Raw genomic sequence first — 22,438 nt, forward strand, 5'->3', positions numbered from 1 at the left:
TCAAACCAGTTTTGGTTTCGATTCTGTGGAACAACATGCTTGCTTGGCATCCGACATTATCGTTGTCTGGGCATTCTAAATATCTCAGTAATTGGCATACTGCACTTCTGTCATGTTGTTGGCTGTAAAATGCGTCATATAAGCCTACCAACATGGCTTGGCATCGTAACAATCGCTAGCCAAGGCGTACACAGTGGACGAAAGCCCTCTGCGTCACTGGAGATGCTCATGTGCGATGCGCTTTGCCCCCACCTTTCGAGCTAGCTTGTTTTGTGCTTGTATCGTAAGAGGTGTGTTCGCACCAGGCCAAGGGTCGGCTGATTCAAGACTGTGCCTGCAAGCAGTCGGTGCTTATGGCAACATCACGCCAGAGAGCTCGCCATCTCGTCAGTGTCAGTCTGCACGCGTTCTGTGAACTCGCTCATGGAGCAATGAATGTTACAGCGCAAAAATGGGGAATTCACTATAGAAACATTGCCAAAAAAACAAACAGCAACTTAAAAAAAACCGTGCAATTGGGGATTCAAACTTCCAAATTTGAAATCTGTGCACTAGTGCTCCAGACCACTCGGCCTTAAGCCAGCGCTGCCACGGGCGGAAATATAAAATATATACTGTATTGCTTGTATTCACTGGCGAGGCGTGCATGCAGGCAACCGTGTGAGTGCGCCGTCACTTGTTACGTCGGGCTCAGTACTTGTCCATGCTAAGCACGACTATGTTCCACGGTAACAAACTGTACCTCACCGAACGCAAAGTATTGCCTCGAGTCCAATGTGAGTGCGATTAAAAATCTCTGTTGACACCATTGTTGAGAATCGGGTTGAAATGGAGCAGACAATGCACGCCGGTGTTCTATTTCTTCGGCGTACGGGTGCAGTGGCCCAAGCCACACCATGTCTGTGGCGCATCGGCTATGTCTGTGGCCGTTTCCAGCGTTGCCGAGCGATGAAATTGACCGCTAAACTTTTCAACGAATACCACCTATAGCTAGTTCGCATGTTTATTTAGTTTTAGCATTCCAAGCATCTGAGATGACGGTTTCTTAAAGGAGCCATGAAGAGAAAACACAAGTTTGGTTCATTCAAAAGATTGCCTCGTTAGAATCATACTGACACCACTTTTATTGTAAACTTCGCTCAAATAAGCTACGTAATTAGGAAAAAAGGGAGTGGCCATGCGACCCACTAGCTCATTTCCCGCAACAGAACCTATGATGTCATTCGAGCCAGTTCTGCGATTGGCGGAGGCCGGCGAAAGTAAACGCAAATTAGGCAGAGCTTACAAGCTTGCCGAACGAGCTATTTGCGCTTAAATTTAGGGCACATTCTTTTTAAAGCCGTAAGAATGGTGGTAAGTGTAAGTTACGAAAGCACAAGTAAACTTGGAAGTACCGCTTCGTACTGCTGTTGTTGGTACTGCGCGCACTATGCTTGTTTAGCTGCACAGAACTGCGGGGCTTTGGTGTTGTCTCGGACGACACTGGCCGATTGATTGACGCGACGGTGTCTTACATGAACATATTTGTCGAGCGAGCACTATGTTTCACGAAACCATTTTCTCCCAGAACGAAAAAAAGCCAGAAAACGACACGCCACGGTATGGTGGCGCCATCTAGGTACAGCACCGTAAACAAACGCGCGAGTACCTCAGTGCCAGCACCAACGTACAGGGTGGAGACACCCTTTGAACGGTCCCGTGCCGCTGCAGTTGGGTCAACGTGCACAACACGTTGTTCTCGTTTCCCACGAGACCCAGCAACGCGAAACAGATAAGATGATTCAAACTTCGCCAGTTAACCCCGTTACGGCGATAATTTTAGCGCAGTTTTGATGCAATGACTTGTTTCGGCAGTGAGCGAGTGGACCAAAATGGCGGCGCCAGCGCATACGTGTCTCCACCCTGTACGGCGGATGCGTGAATCAAGGGATCCTAGGCTGCAGAGCGGTCGGTTCCTGTGATGTCATTTGGGACCACGAAAACGCAAGATTGAGCGGGAAAATCAAAATTTTTACCTAAATTGATTAATTTCTCAGTGAATAAAGCATCGTTTGCATTCAAACAAGCTCTGGGGGCACTATAAAACACCCAATCTTTCGAATAACACAAACTTGCATTTTGTCTTCATGGCTCCTTTAAATAGCGCTCGGGCAGCAAGCACCCCCATATTTCCACAAATATCTCGTATCTAGTGACTGCATTCCTTAGACGGAAAAGCGTTCGCAGATGTGTGGTCGTACTGCTGACCGCTGTGCTAGTTCATCCAGCGCAAAAAGTGCATCCCGCACCCTGGTTTTATGCAGTACGATAAAAGTTTCGGTTTATTTTAATTCCTTAGTTATATTAACTTCGCTGACTCTTCAGCCTTCACTGGGCCTTAGAAAATCTACTAGCATACCAGTCAGCGAAGCGTCGCATGTGCACTTGTGTGGAGTGACTTGGACTTCGAGCTTGATATAGTCTACAAACTAAAGGCACCTCTTACTGGCACAAACATGCCATGGCTTAGTTTCAACTGAGTGAACGAATTGCGACGATTTGGCGCGGCCTGCCTACTAAACGCTGGGTTGGCTGATTGTGCCGGAGGGTCGGCGAGCCGTACAGTAGTGCAGTCAAGTGAAGCCATCTCATTTTGACGTCATACGAAATGTTGTAAAAAATCAGCAAGGAGGATGCGGATAGTACGACAGCATATTCGAATTGGTTTTTCTACTGCATAAGGTCGCGTAAATGCAGCGAGAGTGATCGAAACATGGCCTAGAGACTCCAGAGTAACAATTTGCGCTAATAATCCCGCAATGTTTACAAATCACTTCAGTGTCCCTTTAACCTGTTAAGCTCCAGGCGTGTTTTGAGTGGTCTTCCTTCATTGTTTCCAGGTGTTTCATCTGCCATCTGCCTGGTTCCCTCATCAGCCAACATGGCAGATGGGGATGAAGAGCGAGTTGTTTTCCACGAGCCCCCGTCTGATCCGGACACCCTCTTGCTGAGGGATGACAGTCCTGTGCCGGAGGATTTCCTTGAAAGGTCGGAGGGAGACGTCATTGAAGAGAAGCCAGAGCATGACCTCGGTGAGGAAGAGCCAGAGCCAGCTGAACCCGAAGAAGGCCCCCATCGCCAGCAGGGCGACGACCTTCCATGGGGCAGACGTTGGTCTCGCGATCGGAGCGAGGAATCGACGAGGGAGAAGAGTGTGGACTCCCGCGACTCAGCCACCCGGGAGCGAGACCTTCGGCAAGTGCTGTCGAAAGGGTGCACGAAAACATGTCTTGTATTACTATTGTTGCTGGTGCATGACAAAGTTACACCAGTGTAAGTAGCCACGTATCTAATCACAGCATGACAGATGGAACAGGCGGGAGAATAACCACAGGACAAGTAAAGTGAATTTTCGGTTGCATGCAGTTTGTGGCCTCGGCCTGTAATGTATGCATTCACCTTAAGCACGCCAGTAGTGTTTCCACGCGAGGGGCTTATTCCCGCAAAATAAGAAAAAATATTTGGAAAACCAGAGGAACCAAGTTTTGGAAGCATGTTGTGCTTCATTTTCAATGAAACCTTCCTTTTAAAGGTTATAACTTGATCTCTTGTTGTATATGCTATGCTGTCGTGAGCATTGCGGGAGGGATCACTTGAGCAGGCTGTTGTAGCTCCAAAATTGCTCCTTTGGGCCAGTGTGATGGCTGCTGTCTGAAACAAAGTGGAAAGGAGTGTGCTTGGTCGTTAGCTGCTAGCCATTGCTCGGTGTCGCTACAGGAACCACCAGTGTGCTCTGGCACCGTGGTAAATATGCCTGTTTAATTTCGTCTGTAGGTTTAACCCTTTTCGTAATTGGTGGGAACAATTTAATGGCAGTTGAGTACTTGGAGACCAAGAAATTCTGCCTGTTCAGTAGACACTGGCCATGACGGTGGTAGGAGAGATCTTATTTAATGCAGTGCAATGTTATACCTGTGATTTTATGCAATGGCTCTGGGGCCTTTGTCAAGCTGCTCAATGCAGCTTTTTTTAGCCAGAGAGGCCACCAGCATGGAGTGACTTGTGTCTATTTGAATTTGAACCTTCGCAGGTACGCGGAGGAGAGGAAGAGAGACCGTGACCGGGGTCGGAGAGAAGAGGTTGTCTTGTACCGGAACAGTGACTCGGAAAGTGCTCCTAAAAATTCGGGAAGTGAACACAGTGGCTCAGAGAGCGACCAGAGCGACACCACAGAGGAAGGGGAGCTAAAGAGCCCCAAGCGTAGTCGCAAACGAAGCCCGCTAAGCGTTCCAGCGATCATCGACGAGACCACTACCAGCTGGGAGGCCCTGCCGCAAATTGCGGTAGCTGAGCCGCACAGCTCTGTCACAAAGACTGAATGTAGCGAGGAGAAAGAAATCCAGCAGGAGCCAGCCAAGGAGTTGCTGGTCAGCAAGGACGACACAAGTGAAACGGAGCCTGACACAGGTGAAGCCTTCGGCTGTCTTGCACGTAAAGGAGACGTGAAGGTTGCTGATGGGCCCCCTGTACCCATCTAGTCCTGTGCTCGTCTCCAGGAGGTTTTCCTCAAATTTGCATGAAGTGCAGTTTTGGTTTCGAAGCCCCATGTTTTAAAAGGCCAGAGTGGATGCCTTCTGATGGGCACTCTCGTGGCAGAAGGGTGTTCATGGTGATGGCATTCGCATTGGTGTCACCTGCCATTTGAAAAGTGTTCGGTGTGAAGATTGTGTCGTGCATGTTTTCTTGGGCACTGTTCTTTGCCTTCTGTGGTTAAGCAGGTTGTGCAAGGCACAAAAAACTGGTGTATTTTGATTTCCAACCATTACTAGCATTGCCTAAACAAAAATGGGTAAAGGTTCCACACCTCGTGCATCATTAAGTTGTATTTTAAATGGGCTACAAGCACGTGTATAGGGAGCAGCTTTTTTCAGTTCTAAACCTCTCGTGGTGCCACTTGTAACAAGTGAGCCGTTTACAGGGTGGTTGCCCTCAAGAAAGGTGTTTTGAGGTAAAGGCTCAGGGAAACAGCCTCAGCATTGTCCTGTTAGTTTCCCCCCTATAGCCATCCTTCCAGGTAATCGTGCCCTGACAACGCTGGAAACTTCAACCTGTGCTTATTGTATTCCGATGAGCGTTGACTGATGGGGTAATGGTATTTCGACATTCTCAAGGCACATTGCACTTAAAACAGGATATGGAAGAGGCAAGTGCTGTGTTCACATCTCCCTCAAATGTGTTCTTTTTCAAGCGCACGGTGTCTCGAGAGTTGTATTAACAGTGTTCAAGACTTCTACTCGAAACTGAGACTTTTAGAAGGCAACAAAATTTCCCTTTTTGTTCAGGTTAGCCCTACTGCTACCCTGCACAAGCCTTTTTTCCTTTGTAACCATGCTAATGCATTCGGACCATGGTAACACATCACCGCTTGACTTCGGGATGTGGTTGTTATGGATTAAAAGTGGGGCATGCATTTCAGTGAGCCAAGTGGGTTCAGGTTCAAATGCAGGGCTTTAGCCCCAAATGCAAGACACATTGGTAGCTCTTAGGAGCTTGGTAGCTGCCAAAGGAAGGCGCCTCTCTCCTTATGACGATCGCTGAATTTTGCTCGGAAGACTTGGCTGGAGTCCTCTGCAATTGGGATTTCACCCATTTTCAACACAGCAGCAACAGTTGGGGCTTGAGATCTTAATGACTGCGTTTTAGTTGGCAAATCACAGCAGCTATTTTCCTCTCCATGCTCCTTCAAAGCTGCATCAAGTACTTTAAGCACAGCAGAGAAAGTTTTCACCTTCCAGAGTATACATAGTATGCACTGCCGTTTGGCCGCACGGGGCCGATGCGGTGCTGTGAGGCCGATCTCCACGTTTGTGGTGTTGGTTTTCTGCGGAGCCGGTTGCGCGTGCGATGTAGTACGTACGCGTTGGAGGAGCATATGCCGTGGTTTGTTTGTAGTTACTGCAAGTTACTTTGTGAGTGTTACTGCATGTGCAGCAAACGATGAGGCTAAGTGAATACGCTCAGTGCCTTTTGGGCGTCGGCCGGGACAGGTACTTAGTTACTAAAGTCCGTCGTCGTGGTGGCGTGGACCCCCTGGCTCTACGCAACGATGAGCTGACGAATGATTGTGGAAGTTTCCAAGCGTCGACCGCGCTGACATCAGTGACTACTTAATCCACTCGACAAGTTTCATTACACAGGAGCAACTAAAAAGCTACAAATCGTTAGAGTCGCATAACTACCTGACGAGTGGCTTTGTTCATCCGCTGAAGGTGAAAGTTATCGGCCATAGCAAAGTTGTCGTTGTCACAAAGGTGAGAAAATGCATGTAAACACTGCAGCGAGCGGCACCACGTTTGTGTCTTGTGTTTCCAAGACTCGAGACTGCTCGGACGGTCTAACTGCTGATTTTGCGCGTGCTCGGTCTTGGCGCCGCTTGTACCTAGACAAAAAAAAAAAACGTACGGTTTGTTAGTTCATAGTGTGTACACTGCTCTGTGATTCTTTAACAATGAACAAGACTTTTCCTCACCTGTCACTCGAGGTTTGTACTGCAACTGTCGACGATCTGTGGCCCAAGTTCACGCTAGGTGCCCAGTCAGGATTAGTTTTGTCCATGATCTAGGACGGTCGCCCTGAAATTAAATATCAAACTTGACATGAAGGACCTTGCGAAGGTGTCACACCTATCCACTGAAAAGTTCTACGACGCTTCTCTCACCTGTTAAAAAGTGGTCGCCGCAGATACGGTAGTGGTTCGCTGTAACGTCGAGGTCAGCCCTGTGAATGCGCTGCAGCCACAGGGCTCTGCGCTTCAATGAAAGTTCCGCAGTTTTCGGGCACTCGTTAAGCTTAAGCTTCGGAATTGAAAGAAACCCAATTTGGCGCACATTCTTGTCATTCCGACCATTTTTCGAATGGTTAGAGCAACCGTACACGGCGCAGTTGACCATCGTGAATGCGCGCGCAACACCACAAACGTGGAGATCGGCCTCGCAGCACCGCAGCGCCCCGTGCGGCCAAACAGCAGTGCATACTATGTATATCTTCATGGATTAGAGGGAAAGAAAGTTCATGATGAAAGGCATCATTTAAGGGTATTCTACGCATTTCGATAGTAGTTGAAATGGGAGGTTTGGGAACAATGCTAACAGATAACAAAGTGGCTATTGGGGCTAGTTGTGTGCTAGGCATCTTCAAAACTGCTATTAAAACTCACATAATGAAAGAAACATTAACGCCGAATGAATATGTGGCTTGCACTCTCACCTGTGCACGTTACGATCGTGAATCTGATCTAGAGAATGCTTGTCACTCAAAACATTGGTTTTAACGTGCACTGCTGGCAGTGCAAAGCAGGGTTCCCTTCGTTCCTCAGTCCTGGGGCCACGTGTTCTTTCAATGCAGTTTTACAGACACAAATGAGGTGACATTTAGGTATCTTATTGTTATACAAATAAGTTTTTTCTTTCTCTCCATAGCTTCTATTACTGTAGACCCTGTGCAATGATGTGACTGTCATGTGTCGTTTAAATTCATGAGCGATAACAATATTTCTGTTGATTTATATGATAGTCTTCAGTAAGACAAAAGTCGTACAAGCCCTATTATTCAATAAATGAAACAGGCAGCAATTGTGGGATTAGTTTTCAAGTGATGAGACATGAAAAAAAATATTCTCTTAACAAGCTAAAACTTCGCTTGAGTGCATTAACACAAATTAACATCTGTACTGTGGCTTTTGCCTCATGTACAGAGTTCTGAGATAACCAATAGTGTGAAGCTTCCCCATCTTTAATGCACGCTTTGTATGGGTGAACTATTGGTGGTAGCGACATGTGTTTAGCCTCATCATAGCATCATCATTTTCATTTAAAGGTGACCGTGCGTTCTTCCTGCTGTTTTGCTCGCACTAATCGGTTCAGCAGCTTTTGGTGTCTTTTTTTTTCCTCCTCGAAATTGTTTTTATATGTAATGGGTGCAAGGAAAGGTTCATTTCACTGGCTTCATTGTTTTGTTTTGTGAATGTTGTCTGCAAAAGTTACACCAGGTACACACTTGCAAAGTGAGAGGGACATTCTCCTTGTCATACCCAAAGTATGTTACCTGTTACTGGCAACGGTTTTTCACTTCGCAAGTGCAGCTACTTCCCACCCATGGGAGTAATAGTGTTGTTTTTCTCTGCATTGGTCAAAAATTGCCAAATTCTTGCACACATGGAACACCCACAACTAAAACTACAATAAGGTGGAGAGAAGTAATGCTGGGCAGCAGCTGCCTTCATTTCTCTATAATTGCCATTTTGGGACATACAGCTCCCAAAATTTGCTGGTCGCTGAAACGAGTTTGGCAGTTAGTCATTTCTGATCACTGAAATTGGGTGCCATCTTCAATTTGGGTTAGGGTGCTTTAGAATCTAGTAAATATGGCACTATTAAAACCAGTGGCCACTGTACCTAGCATGAGTGTTCTTGTTCACTCACTCGTACAAAATTCTACTTCAGTCCGCCAGCTCATACTGAGGTGGAGTACAGCTGCTCTAGCTGTGCAACAAAGTGGAAACTATGAACACAAACACTGCGCTGCATGATTCACTGATGTGTGAGACGGTAGCACATTGTGTGCAAATGTGAGCAAAAATGCTCTGGCGTGACGTACTCGTGTTCCGTTTGAAATACTAGTGGGGTGCAGTGCAACCTTTGCTGGCCGAAAAAACGTTGAGACATCAATGATTGTGTGCAAGAAGTGCTCTTCTGGCCACAGGGGCTCGTGAAGCTGAGTGCACAGAATACGCTTGAAGAATGGTGTCCAAATTGCACTGTCTTTCATATTCAATGAGTGGGTGTTGTGTACAGCATGTTTCATGCATTGATAGCGTGAAAAAGTTTGAAAAAGTTTTTGGCGCGCTCTAAAATTTGAAATTATGTGCTGCACACAGCTCACATTTTTATTATCTCTCGCAATCTAATGTTTGTAAAGTGTTCTATGGTGTTTATTGTTATGCCTCCAGCATGCATGCAGTGCTTTTGCAAAAGGCTAATATAGCTGTAGGTATGAAAAGCCTTTTGTTAAGGCCTTCAGGTGTGACACGTGTCCAAGTGGAATTCAGCAACATTCATGTTGCTTTGTGGTCGATGTGTTCTGTTACATTTTTTTATATTGCCATATCCATGCCCACAGCGACGAAATAGAAAGGGTACCCAGATTTAGCGATGTGAACACCTGAGAAACAAGCTGGCTTCGTAAAGTTAATTTTATGACGTTGACAGTTTGGATCCAGTGCTGCTGTGGCTAAGGCTCTCTGCTAAGCACTATGTTGGAGGTGGCAGTGGATGCTACAGTGAATGCTTGGTTGATGGAGGTGAAAAAAAAAAAAAGTTGGAGTGTATGGGATTTTGGCACACGTTAAAGGAATCCCAGGTGGTCCAAATCGGTTGGTAGCCCTACAGTTTTTATATGTTATAGTCCAAGTAGCTTCTTTACGTGAAAACCCCCAAAACAGTGATGTGATTTTTTTTTTTCCATCACTGGCTCCTCCTCTTGGAGGGCATTGCTGCAGTACATTTTTACGATAAACCTCCTCTTCCATAAAAATCTATGGAAATATATAGCAGTTTGCTGCTTTTTATTAAAAATATGGCTTGTAAAGTGCAGACGACTTGTTTTAATGTGAGCTTTGCTTTGTTTGGGATTCTTTTTTCTGCTGTTGTAGCAGTGGAAAAGCTTATTGATTTTTTATTACTATTAAGTTTGTCTGTTTAGATATCTCTATATGCACTGTTTTCATCCATGTTACATTCTCCCTATTCTTGAAAATGCTATAATCTTCTGGTTGCACTGAAACTATCCAGGAACCATTGTTATGCATCTTATTGTGCAATTTAATTCCCATCATTTTGTGTATTCACACTGGTGCTATGTACCAAAGGTGGTTCAGAAAAATTTATGTGCATTACTCTAGTCCCTGCTCTGATAAGCCGTTTTTTAAAATTAATTACGCGTGTGCTGCTCAGGGGCGGTATTCTCGTAACTGTCGCTTTTGAAAACGTCCCTTTTGCGTCCCTTTCATCGCGACGTACTTCCGGTTAAGCAGTGGGCGTTGGCAGTAGGTTACAGTAGGTTTGCCGCGCTTGCGTTACGTCACTTCCGGTTGTTTGCTTTTAGCCAATCAGGGCTCGCCAAAAGGGACACTTTTGAAAGGGACGCAAAAGGGACAAAACTCGGGAATACCGCCCCAGGATTGGCTAGTGCTTGAGGTTTTCTAAATGGTCTAAGAATGGCACACAATAATTGGTATCGCTAGTTTTTGTTGCCAGCTGGTTTTCAGGTTCTTTACCCTTTCTCTTTCATTTACTCTGTTAACCACTAGTCGCAAAAAATAGCCTAAGTAGAGATTAAAGTCCCAACACACTGGGGATCACATGATCATCCTTTTTGTTTACTAATGCATTCACGCCTGTTTTTCACCGTAATGTTTACCCATTTCATCGTATCACTGCTGTGTAGCTATTTCATTTTACGTGTAGGTCTGTCTGATGTAGTCATTACATGACCAAGTTTTCCCTGTTTAGGAAAAACAGCAACTGTAGTAGTGACTGACTATATTGACTTTATGCTGACCAAAGGAGGTTATGTGTAATCAAAAATTTATCACCATTTTATTGAGTTTTCCACGCTTAGAAAAACTGCAGATGTAAGTTTAGGTTTTCTGCAGATAGTTTTGATGGGTGAAACTGTGTGGTACTGTTGCTTCGGTCATCTTGAAGTGGCTGCTAAAACTTAAAGCCACGAGTGTCCTCCTAGGGGGTTGCTCGCCAAAATGGCTTTTTACATGTTCATGCCAAGGTGCTGTAGTACTGAGGTAGCGGGACCTGGCATTGCTACACAGTGTCGCCCTATGCGCATGGCAGGGAAGTTTAGTTAGGCCCATGATCTCATTCTTCATTTACTTTAATGGCTTCTCTACACAAATGAGATAGCCGGTAGTGCGAAATGACATTTCTTTTTCTGTGCAACACATTCGGATACTTGGCTAGTGGCTCTAGCTGGGCGGCACGATTTTACCGCTAAATACAAACTCGAAAAAGGTGACGGGAAAGCTCTACCCGGCATTACATTTGCGTATGTATACGTCAGCACTGTACAAATGACCAAAGGGTTTAAGATGGCATAACATGATCCCCTAGAGACATTTCATGTATGGGATGGGTGAAAAATAACAATTAAAAACTGAAGCTGGAAGCTAGTTGGTCCGAGATGAGCATGTGGCTGGGCAGAGCACGGGTACTTTTTTGTAGGTGAAAACCATATTCTGTAAAGTACAAACGTAACAATTATTTTAAATTATACTTGTGGCATTGGATTTCTGGTGCCCTTCCCACACTAACACATTGTGCTTTTTGCCCCTTCAAAGATTGATTCTTTGCATGTGAGAACAGCATGAGGAAATTAAAGGCCCAACTACAGTGAAATTTCACCTTAGCCAAATTTATTCTGAGCTGCCTAGTTAATTATAAGGGCTTTATACATCTGTGGCAAATAATGTTACTCCTGCCAGCATTGCGCACAAAGAAATTTGTCAGCCGTGGCAGCTGGCATAACCAGCCAGGTGGTTGGACAATCGGGCAAGCTCTTTAAATTGAACGACCAGTGAGCTAAGCTTGCACTGCTTACTCGCTGGGCTATGGTGACAGTTCCGCCTGGCCTTAATGGCCGCGTTTTTCTTTCTAATTTTAGTTTTTTGCTGTACACTTGCACATATTTTTAACATAATATTTTATACCTTGCATTTCTTTTAGTCGTACTGTAAGGCAACATCGTTTTTACGAGGTTGAAATTTTTGCTGGAGATGACCTTTAAGAGCATTAATTTCGAAAGCACTAAATCCAAATCAATGTCATAGTGCGAGCAGTTTTCTGATGCTCTGATTTGTGTAATGAAACAGTAACCCCCCCTTTTTTTTTTTCTATCAGAAAAGTTGCTGTTTCTCTGTTGCATTGCTGCTTCCACTTTGCAGTGCAAGCACCACCCAAAGACAGGCCCCTTTTATTTTGTTTTTGTTACCATTCTGATCTTTTGCACTCCATTGTTTGCTGTAGGGCTTTTTCTTATGAGCAAGTACTATAACCAATCTGTTGCAGCATTTCAACACACAGATATGCCTTTTTTATTAAAGGATACTTATGCGTGTTGCTGTATGTTAAGGTTCGTTGCTGATGTTACTTTTTTAGATGTGTTGCATTATCACTGTGAGATTTATCCCTCATTTAATACCCGTGCTACATGAGCATTTCGACGGCCTTCAAGTCGAATGTCATTTGACTCAAATGACACCTTTGAGCTGCTAGACGATGCTTTTCAAAGGCATTTGATTGAAATGGCATTTGAGTCGAAGGAGCACGACAACTGACCCTTGAGAATCTCAAAGGCTTTTGAAATGCGAACGGTCTGTACCCTTAGGCGCAGTTTCTGCATGCCGTAATAACAAAAACAATTATTTACTAGTAAAACTAGGTGTGTAAAGTGCATGATCTTCGTCATTTTCACTTCTTGTTGTTCCCTGTCACTCGCTGTATGATTACAAGTTAACTTGGTGTTCTCAACACCGCAGTGAAAAAGGAAAAAAAGCTGGCTGCCTTGTGCATATTTTGTGCGCGCTGGCAGATTATCATTTTGATCACTAATAATTGTTTTTCTTTCTTTTTTTTTTTTTTGCACATTTTAACTCTAAAATTAAATTTTTGCCAAGAACGAAACATGGCAGCAGCGGCGACACCAAAACATGGCGGGCACACGCAGAAAATTTTAACTGCCTTTGAGAATGGTCATGTATATTGGCGGAACTCCTTTCAGTTTGAATGGCGTTTGAAATTTGGAAGGTCATTCGACCCAAATGTCATTTCAAACTCTCATGTAGCACAGGTATAAGATGCCAAAGAAAACCTAATGCAAACCTTATGCTCTTCTCTCATGTTACACTACTATAACGTTGTGCTTTGTGTGGTAAGGGCACTAATCACTATTTTACCCACCAATGTGCAAGTGAAAAACCAACTCGTAAGCTCGCACATGCTCCACAATTGTTCCATTCGGGAAAAAAAACAAAAGTGCTGTGCTGTTGTAATAACCTATCACAATAACCACTGTGGAAGAAAGGTCACATGCAGAAAACCTAATTGGCTCTTGCAGACATGGAAAAGACAGCATTATGGGAATGAAATAGCGAATAACAGTTTTGTTAGGGAAACCTGCAGTCATGTCGTAGTAACCGCAAACACCGTAATTGTCGTTAAGTTTTGTCTTTAATTTATACAAATAAGGAATTAAACAACACCAGACATTACCTGCGGCAACTACTCGAGGCATTTGTCTTTGCACTTCAGAAGCACTAGTAGTATTTTCACCAACTTTCAGTGATGCTTAAAACATTAGCAAAGAACAGAAGCATCTTTCTGCAAAATTGTATGGCCGCTGTTCAGAAGCCATCACTCAAAGTAAGTTCTAGAAACTAGCACTTAGTGTGGTTAATTCTCTTGTTATTAGCCAATAACCCCCCCATCCCCGCCGGCAATTCTTGACTGCTGTCCGCGCTAAAAATACTGGTCATGTTATCACTGACGGGCTTGTGATGCGAGAAGATAATTAAAATGTAAAAACTTTGAATTTTCTTTAATTTAATACCATAGGTAACCAGAAATTGTAGTTTTAAAACAAACGGTAAAACTTTGCCGCAGCTGTTTTAGTGGCTGCATGAAGGCAGCAGTAAAATGAGTTGCGGTATGAAATATGAAATTGCACCGTACTTTTGTATTTTACATTTAATAGTTTGCCTTACCAAGCATTATACTAATTAATTAACTTTGAATTACGCTAAGTCACAGTTTGAAGGCAGTCAGTGTCGTCGTTTGCACACCGCTTGGTCACAATTAAAACAGTGTTCATGTCAGTTCTGAATATTCACTAGTAGCTGTTGCAGACTTGTCTTGCATGATAGCACGAATGTGTTTTTATTGCTCTTCTTGTATTGTCACTGTGGTACTGAAAGTTGCAAGTGCTATCACCATGAATACAACTTGTGGTGGTGTTCAGTAGAACGTGGTCATCTGTGTTTGTAAGTGTGTTATTTCTTGCTTTTGTGCAAATCTTCACAATGAGGCGTTACGTGGTATTGTGGTAGGTATTAAGATTGGGGTGTTGGTAACTGCACATGCCGATGAAAGAAGTGAGGACTGGTATAAAATTTTTGAAACTCATTCTGTGACAGCGCTGACATCGGCTGGGCTGCTGCCATGAGCAAAAAAAAAAAAAAGTGAAAAGGAAGTGTGTGGCAACAATAAAGGCCAGAAAAGCCTGCTGGCACAATGTTTGATTTTTGCTTGTGCCTTGAATCATTGCTGTTGTGCGTGCATAACTTCTGTAGCTGCTGTGTAATTCTCTTCAAACAGAGCTGACATGCAATTCATACGCGGCTAGAAAGGGCAGCGAAGCTCCTGGTGGCAAAAAGTTGGATGACAATGATTGCAAGGCTTCGAGAAACGGCGCCAAACGGTGAGCATCAACGTATTGTTAATTCAACTCAGTTCTTACGTGCAGGCCTTGTTCAACCCAAATTCTGATTTACAGCTCCTCCATATACTTTGCTTTAGTGAAGTAGCCAGTGGCAACACTGAGTTGTGAAAACTTGTTCAGTGGCAAAGGTGCCTACTGGCAAATAGATTTGCTTTTATTTATTCAGGCCTTATCATTTGAATTGCTAAAAAACAATGAAGCTTGTTGAATAGTTGCATTCTGCTGTTGTGCCACTGATAAAGGCTGTTAGCACTTCACTTTAGTTCATGTTCCTGCACGTGTATTTTTATTTTGACATCACTTACTTTGCTGTATCAGACATCTGACATGGTAATCTTGTGTCTGAAGCTGGGTCTCATGGAACACCAGGTGTCATGTTTGGCTTTTGACCATGTGTTCAACCCCGAAGTCTTTTTTTTACAAAATGGTGTTCACTTGTTCTACAAACTTGAATCAGCAATATATATGACACAGAAATTAGTTTCTCAACCTGCTGAGTTTTTTTTTTCCCCTTCAAAGGAGTGTGCAGATTTGCACAATGCGCAGTTTACCTAAACACATGAGTTATTGTTGCTTCGGTTGTTTCTGAGGGCGCATTGTTTATGAGCCTGGTGTTGCCTGTTGCCACAGTGGACTGAAGCAAGAGTAACATTTGACGTCTTTACATATCAAAGAAAGCCTTTTTTTTTAAGCATATTATGATTTCTTGATGACCTTTTTTTGGCCTTAGCTTGTTCGGTGGACGTGCCTGTCAAAACTGCTTGTTCTGGACGAAGTTTAATTTGCACTTAATCATAAGGTCTTTGCAGAAGGCACTCCGATTTCAGAAATTTCACCCTTCCCCCCATGCTTTTTTTCTTTCTTACCTATTGAAATAACTTTCGGCGTGGTACATTCAAAAGCGCTTCCATGCTACAGGCTACCCGTGGTGTGAAGTGCAACAGGTAAGACTCGAATAAGGTGGACATGGGAAGTACAAGTCCTGCCTCCCCTTGAACCCCGATTGTTGCTCTTTGCACCGTGGCAACGCATCACTCCAGCTGCCCCAACAACGATCATGTTTCAAATGTACTGGTGTGTCTTTTTTTTTTTTTTTTTCTATCATAACTGAGTTGTTTTTGTTGTCATTTTATTTCACCAAATTTTCTTTTGGTCAATTTGCGGAAATGTTTTTGATGATACAAAATTGGCGCCTTGTTCCTGTTTATGTGCACACCCATCATTGGGTTAGTTATTCTTACGAGTTTTGCGCAGTGCTTGTGCACATGTAGTAGCCATCTTGTAAATAATTGCATAAGTTGATATTTTGGACAGCAAAAAAAATTCCAGCATGTGGGGCCCATGGCGCTAATTGGCAAAAAGTATGTCCCGTGAACATAGCTGGCTGAGCCAAGCTTCTGTCGAGGGCTCAATTTTAATGTTCTGTTCTGTCGAGGGCAAGTGTTTAATAAAAAGTGTGACCAAGATTAAATTTTATGTACTGACGATAACAGAAAGTTGGCCAAGCTAGTTTTCTGATAAAATACATCATTTTTATATTTATATAAGTATACATTACATATAAATTATTTGTGCACTGCTTACCTTCAGTGCATTGCATAAGGTGCTACATTCATTTCATACCCTTGGTGAAAAGCATTTTTCTGTTTGTTTGTTCAGATTTGTCCCACTTTTTTTTTTTTTTTGACATTTTGTATGTTCACTGGAATTTTTGACGCACTCTGGTTAAGTTGCATCATTCCAGTTGTGGTAGCCAGTAAGCATTGCACAGCTGAGTTTTGAATAAAGGAAGTCAGGATCATTGTGGACTGTTTTTTTTTTTTTTTTTTTTTTTTGTATGAGACAGTTCAAAAGGTATTATAATGAATTTTCATGCATGTAACGAACATAGGTTGTCAGCTAGTGAAATGAAAGTGCTTACATAAGAAAACAAGCAGTAATTGACGAGGCACATTTATTCGATCGTCAGCTTTTGTGGAGGTTCTGAAAAAGTCTGTAAAGCTGGTGGAACGTGCAGTTACCTGTAGTAAAGACATAGCTGTGCTGGAATCTCCTTTTCATTTAGGAATTGCGAGAAATTATTGAGCGAATTTGGGAAATAAAGAATAGCACCTTCAAAGAAGTGTTCCACAACACCCCTGTCTGACTTCCTTGCGTGTACAGGGTTAATGTCCTACCTAGCTCAAGAGCCAGACCCGTTTTGGTGCCAGCATTTTCCCATATTCTGGCTACCGCTCTCCCCGGCCATATTGTATCAAACCCTGGAAAGGGGCTAGGTAATTTTAACTAGCAGAGAAAAATGTGGCCACTAGGCAAGGAGTTGTACGCTGTTGTGAGGGAGGAAGAAGAAGAAACCATGAGTGGGCAAGCAAAACTTTTACCTGCTCGTGTTAGAGCTTTTCTCAGAGCTTGCGTCTTATAGTCAACCCTTTTTAATGCCAGGCCTAACGCCTGCTTGATTCGTTCACACCAAATGGTTCTCTGTTGTAGCCTTCAGTGAGCTCTTCCAGAATACCAATTCTTAGTCTGATTTATAGCGATTTGTGAGTGAAATGAATTCATTTATTGTTATGCTTTAGGCTAGTTATATTGCGGCGTTCTGTAATGTGGCATCTCTGCAAAGTTGAAGCTTGATTTCAAGCTGCGGTTTGGGCAAAATATTTTCCCTGAAGTGTTGCAGTCTTATGTACACAATCATCCAACCACATAGTATGTTCCAAAAGTAAAGTACTAGCTGTATTTACGACCTTTGTATTTTCAAGCTATATTGCACAATTGCCGGACAACATTGGTGCATCCTCATGGCACCGAGGGACAATGGTGGCAAGAATAAACATGTGCTGAAACCATCGAGGCAAGTTTTGTCTCCTAGGCTTCTCCGCCGATTGGACGAGGATTGGTATGGGTGAGGCCTGTGTGGATAGAAGGGGCAGAGGACGTGTTGTGACCAAGGTGTCTTGCTCTTTGTTTTTGTGGGTTGAAAATGAGCTTGGTGTAATGCGAGACGAGAGCATTGCCAATCCTCCTCAGTGGGTGAGTACCTATGCTAGAATAAAGCAGTATCATTGCAGAAGGTGATGATCGTGGTGATGACTTCCCCCTTGTATCAGTTCAATGTCAAGCGCTGCAATGTTGGCGCTACACTTATGGTCTTCACGGTCTTGCATTATAATGGTCTTGCATTGTTAATCCACCAGCGTTCTCACCTCCACTCTGTTGGCTTCTCCTGTGGAATGTTTGCTTCTGGCTTGTTTTCCATTCAGGAAGGAAGAACATTTCTCTCGCTTTCTGTGGCTGCTGTCGCATCGTAATAATTTCTGCATGATTGTGGTCCGTCTCACCTGGCTTGTGTATTTGTTTCGTCATTCTGTACATGCTTTTAATCATTAGGGAACCCTCCCAGGACTCGGTTAATGGGCTGCCCTAGCGTTGGTGTAGAAATTTATATTTCTGATTTCTGCATTTCCTGCTTCGTGCCCCTCTAATGGTTCCATTTCTTCCTCTGTTTAGCTGTTCCTGCCTGTTCTAATTCCTTTTCAGTAGTTTTGGCACTATCTCTTCATTGCTGAAATTCATATGCTTTATTAATATTTCTAGCCATTTTCTTTTTCCGCTGCACATCTTGGTTTGGCTGTCTAGTCGCAATAATCCCAGGCTTTTTGTCAAAGCTTACTTTATTTTGTTTTTCTGAAAAGATAAATGCCAGAACAATGAATATGCTAAATGCCTTGTCACATCTGAAGCCCGAGCTGAAGATTTTCAGGCCACCCCATCTCCAGCTTGTGCATTGAGTGTGACCAGTGGTGCTTAGAGCAGCAGCACATACATACAACACTAATTCACGCCTTAAAGGCAACATCAGTGGGGAATCGTGCATATGAACCCATCATCAGAGATTCTTCGGCCATCGATGTCTTTTCTTTTCGGCCATCGATGTCTCTATGCTGCCCTCTTTGCGATTGAGCATGTGGGCAGAGGAACTTGTCGCATTCAACGAAACCTACGTAACCACTTCCACTGACCTAATTGAGCCTGTGACCTTTTTATTTTAGAAATATTTACATACAGTTGACACATGAAGAGAAGCATTTTCAACACATAAAAACAGATACCCACACACAACTTTTTAAATATGCCTTGAAGTACGATTGTGCCGTCTCATGCACTGCTCGTGGTACCAACTGGGACTGCAAAGGGGGAACAGTGCAACACAAACGAAACACAAAAAGAAGAAAGTGACAACCACGAGCGCTCGTAGTTGTCACTTTCTCCTTCTTATGTTTCGTCTGTGTTGCGCTGTTCCCCTCTTTGTAATTATGCAACCAAATCGCCCAATCCTTAACCCTTGCAACCATCTGGGAACACTGGGATTTTTGTTTAATGTCCTCTGCTTGTAAAGTTAACTTTATCAGTAAGAGGACATTAAATACAAATAAGTGTTGTTACAGCAAAACCATATGGCATTTTAACTGCACTTGAGCACATTATACAAACGAAAACACAACTATCTTTAATTTTTGCACAGTCTTTGCAAGTGTTGTCCCGGCATTACATGTGGGCAAACCAAGTAAAAACTTATTGAACTGGCAACAAAATTGCTGACCAGGGTGCCACAGAATGTCTACCAAGAAGAAACCGCTTGTACGAAGGGAGCTTCGGAAACGCTGGCAGCAACAGTGGGACACACAGACAGCAAACTCGACATTATAAAGACTCTAATAAAAAAATTCCCAAACAAACAATGCAGGTGCAGATTCGGACTCGTAATGGGCCACACACATTCACATTTTTTAAATTTACACCACCAAGATTTGATAAGTGTGGACAACAGCTTTCTGTCCTGCATTATTTAGCTGAGTGTATATACAACCATGAAGTACTAGTCGCACCTTTACTATAGGGCAGGAAAACCGGTGGTCCAAATAGGGGGAATGGGTGATTGGAACGGGGGGTGAGGATTAATACTGGCAGAAAAAAAAAAAATTCTGACTTTTTACCCACATGCGGCCTCGTCAATTAATTTTATCTGATCAACCCATAAGATGGAGAAAACGTGCTTTAGATATGTTGGATACTTAAGTAACGTCTTATATTGCGTATAGCCTTGGAGTTCCTCTGGAAGGAGGGAAGCAGTGAAGGTAGCCTCAACCTACACACCTACCTTTCTTATGATCAACCATCTTACATGCCACATTCATCTTTCAGATGAAAGGTCATGTTTAGATGCACAGACTTGCTAACTAGGTTCACATCAGATTTTTTTGGTGATTGTTTACAGAACATTTACAATCATGAGTTGGGGCCAGTGCTTCTGGAAGGTACCCATTTGTGCTATGGAAGAAAAAAAAATTCCAACTTTCTTTGGGTCTGTTGATTCATTGACTGGTCAGCATTTTGTTCACAATTGCTGAACCTATCAGTTCTTAATAAACCTGTCAGTTCTTCATTATCGTGAATTTAGTTACTTGATTTGTTGGTTGTTAAATCAAACCATTTGCACCACATTTCATTTGCATCATTACAGTAGGCAGCCGAACCGGCTGTTTGCGTAGACTGTGTGCGAATGTTCCAGGGTCAAATGGAACCATGAAGCTAGAGTAGAACAATGCTCATGTGGGTTTTTTTACAGCCCAGGTTACCGTTCCGTGCTGATAATGTAGTCACCATCGTAGATACAATTCTGCTGGTGGTGTAGCAAGATTAGTGAACAGGGACGCAGAAGGAGGGCGGATAGACCTTATTGAAATCAAAATTTTTAGTTAATGCCACGAGATGTGTGGCAGTGAAGGGTCTCCTGAATCTGCGAGCCCTCGGGCAAAAAGTGCCATCTGAACCCTCTTGACCAGCCGGAGCTGGTTGTAGGAATCTCAGCTGGCCAGTATAACCATCCACTGCTCGGGGGTTGGGTGTGGAAACAGGAGTAAAGGAATGGGCAAGTGTAAAAATAATTTTATTTCTGCGTCAAGTTGTGACAAGAGTGGACGGAACCTATATGAAAGAGTGGGGGGGGGGAGTCTGAAAACGGCGTTGTGTGAAGTATGTGCCGACTTCATTCATCATGATGCCGTTTTGTGTTAATAAAACAAGGGGTAAGTTGTAGGCAATGAATAAAAATACCCGTCTTTTAGGTGCACGTCTTCGATTTGGCTGCACACGCTGAATTGGTTCAGGCAGTGCAGCACTCGCTTTCTCGATTTGCGAGCGTAATGCCGTAGCTGCACTTCATTTTCACTTCATTTTCTTTTTCCTGCAACGAGTGCGGAAGGATGAGTTGGCTTTCCTCTTCGTTATTTGAGGAGGTGACGCAGGAGCAGACGAAAAGTGTGGGTAGTGCGGGGGCTCCATGTGCGGGAGCCGGTTCTGCGTGGTGGCGGCACCTGCGCTGAATTTTCGCGAACTGGTCAGAGTTGTGCGGGCCAAATCGAAGAGATCTTGTGTTATTATTCCGGCGTGAATACCATGTAGTCGGGTTCTTCCGATGTAGTAAACGGGTCAAAATAGCTCTAGCCGATTTTACAAATATTGATATTTGTAAAATTTGTAAAAAAAATCGTTTCGTTCGAATACGCAGGCGGCGTTGCATTAGCGGCAGGCAACCATGATCCTACATAGGCACGTCGTCGCGAAGTAATTTCGGCGTAAAAAGGTTCTTGAGATTCGGCATTTTTTATGCGTCCAGAGCATTTTGGCCCTTGTTAAGCTAAGGCGAATTACTGGTGATCTCAAGAGGCTGTTAGGCACTATTGCCCGTCCGAAACATTACCTGGCTGGCCGCGATTCGTATACCCCTTGACGTTCGATCGTTGCTGTCACGACTTCGGTGCGACAGCTTGACCGGCCTTGTGCGACTCCGTGCTGCAGTAAACAGACATGCCCAGAAGGTAATGCTGATCAGTATCAGTCGTATATCGTTGATTTTAAGAATTTTCAACCTTCACTGGTGGGTTTAGTTTTGTATTGTACATCGTTTTGCGTACTGCGCGTTGCGCTGGGTTCTTTGTGCTCACGGTAGCGGGAAACGCGCTTGCGATTCGTGCAAACGAGGCTTACTTTGCGTTACTGAAGGTGCTTTCGCAGTTAAGAAGGGTCTTGCGCAACGGTTTTGCCGTTAGTGCTTGGAGCCAAAAGATGATTGGGGCTGCAACTGAACGGTCGTGGTGCAGGGGGCCGAATAACAACGCTTAGCGTTGCTCTGCCCTTGTACCCACCTTGTTCACTTACCAATGCTTCACCTCGCATCCCTTCATCCTCAGTATTTTCGTAGTGGGTGTGATGAGGTTGACGTGCAGTACCACCTTGGTTTATTTGAAGTAGCTGGGGACTTGACAGTCGGTACCCGTAGTCAACCCTTGCGATGTTTACGGTGTTAGCAACGATGAAACGTTGGTCACTGATTTATGTTTCATCGTTGTAAGCGTGCTTTTATCTGACCAGACGGTAAACACTGGACAATGTTCACGGCGGTAATAAATGTGGTGGAGGTCTCGCTTACCCTGCCTGTACTTCCTTGGCCACTGCCTGTAGGAAGGTAGCTAATGAATTTTTCTTGTGCAGTCCAAACAGCAGTTCGTCACCATTCTCGCTCGTGTTCGTTTGTTTTAGGGAGATCTTGAATTTCAAACTAGAGCAGTCTTCTCCCTTTGCAGTTCAGACATTCCCGTGTTGCTGGTTCTTCAACTGCGATTGAACTCAGCGTAGCGTGGTCTGCAGTACTTTACATCAGCTAATTTACTGTTCCTGCCCTTGCAACTTGTTATGTAAACTTGGAAAGCAAATGATGTAAACTTGGAAAGCAAATGGTGTATTCAATATCTTCCATATTTGTGTTTATTTACAGTACTGCCAGTCTCTACTGAGACTATAGCAGGTCGGCACAAAGTACAGATACAAAGAA

At 43.8% G+C, this 22,438-nt stretch overlaps 1 protein-coding gene across 1 annotated transcript in view; it reads left to right on the top strand.

Annotated features, from left to right (window-relative positions):
* LOC144155765 (uncharacterized) overlaps window positions 1-22,438 on the top strand; it is a 67,086-nt gene that overhangs the window by 2,083 nt on the left and 42,565 nt on the right. The window contains exons 2-4 of the mRNA XM_077687407.1: window positions 2,880-3,234; window positions 4,070-4,446; window positions 14,421-14,523. Coding sequence (XP_077543533.1) covers window positions 2,921-3,234; window positions 4,070-4,446; window positions 14,421-14,523 — 794 coding nt within the window. The 5' untranslated portion in view covers window positions 2,880-2,920. The remainder of the gene's footprint in view (window positions 1-2,879; window positions 3,235-4,069; window positions 4,447-14,420; window positions 14,524-22,438) is intronic.

This window comes from Haemaphysalis longicornis, unplaced genomic scaffold, assembly GCF_048455015.1.
Source record: "Haemaphysalis longicornis isolate Haplotype H1 unplaced genomic scaffold, Haemaphysalis longicornis Haplotype H1 scaffold_1, whole genome shotgun sequence".
NCBI lineage: Eukaryota > Metazoa > Arthropoda > Arachnida > Ixodida > Ixodidae > Haemaphysalis > Haemaphysalis longicornis.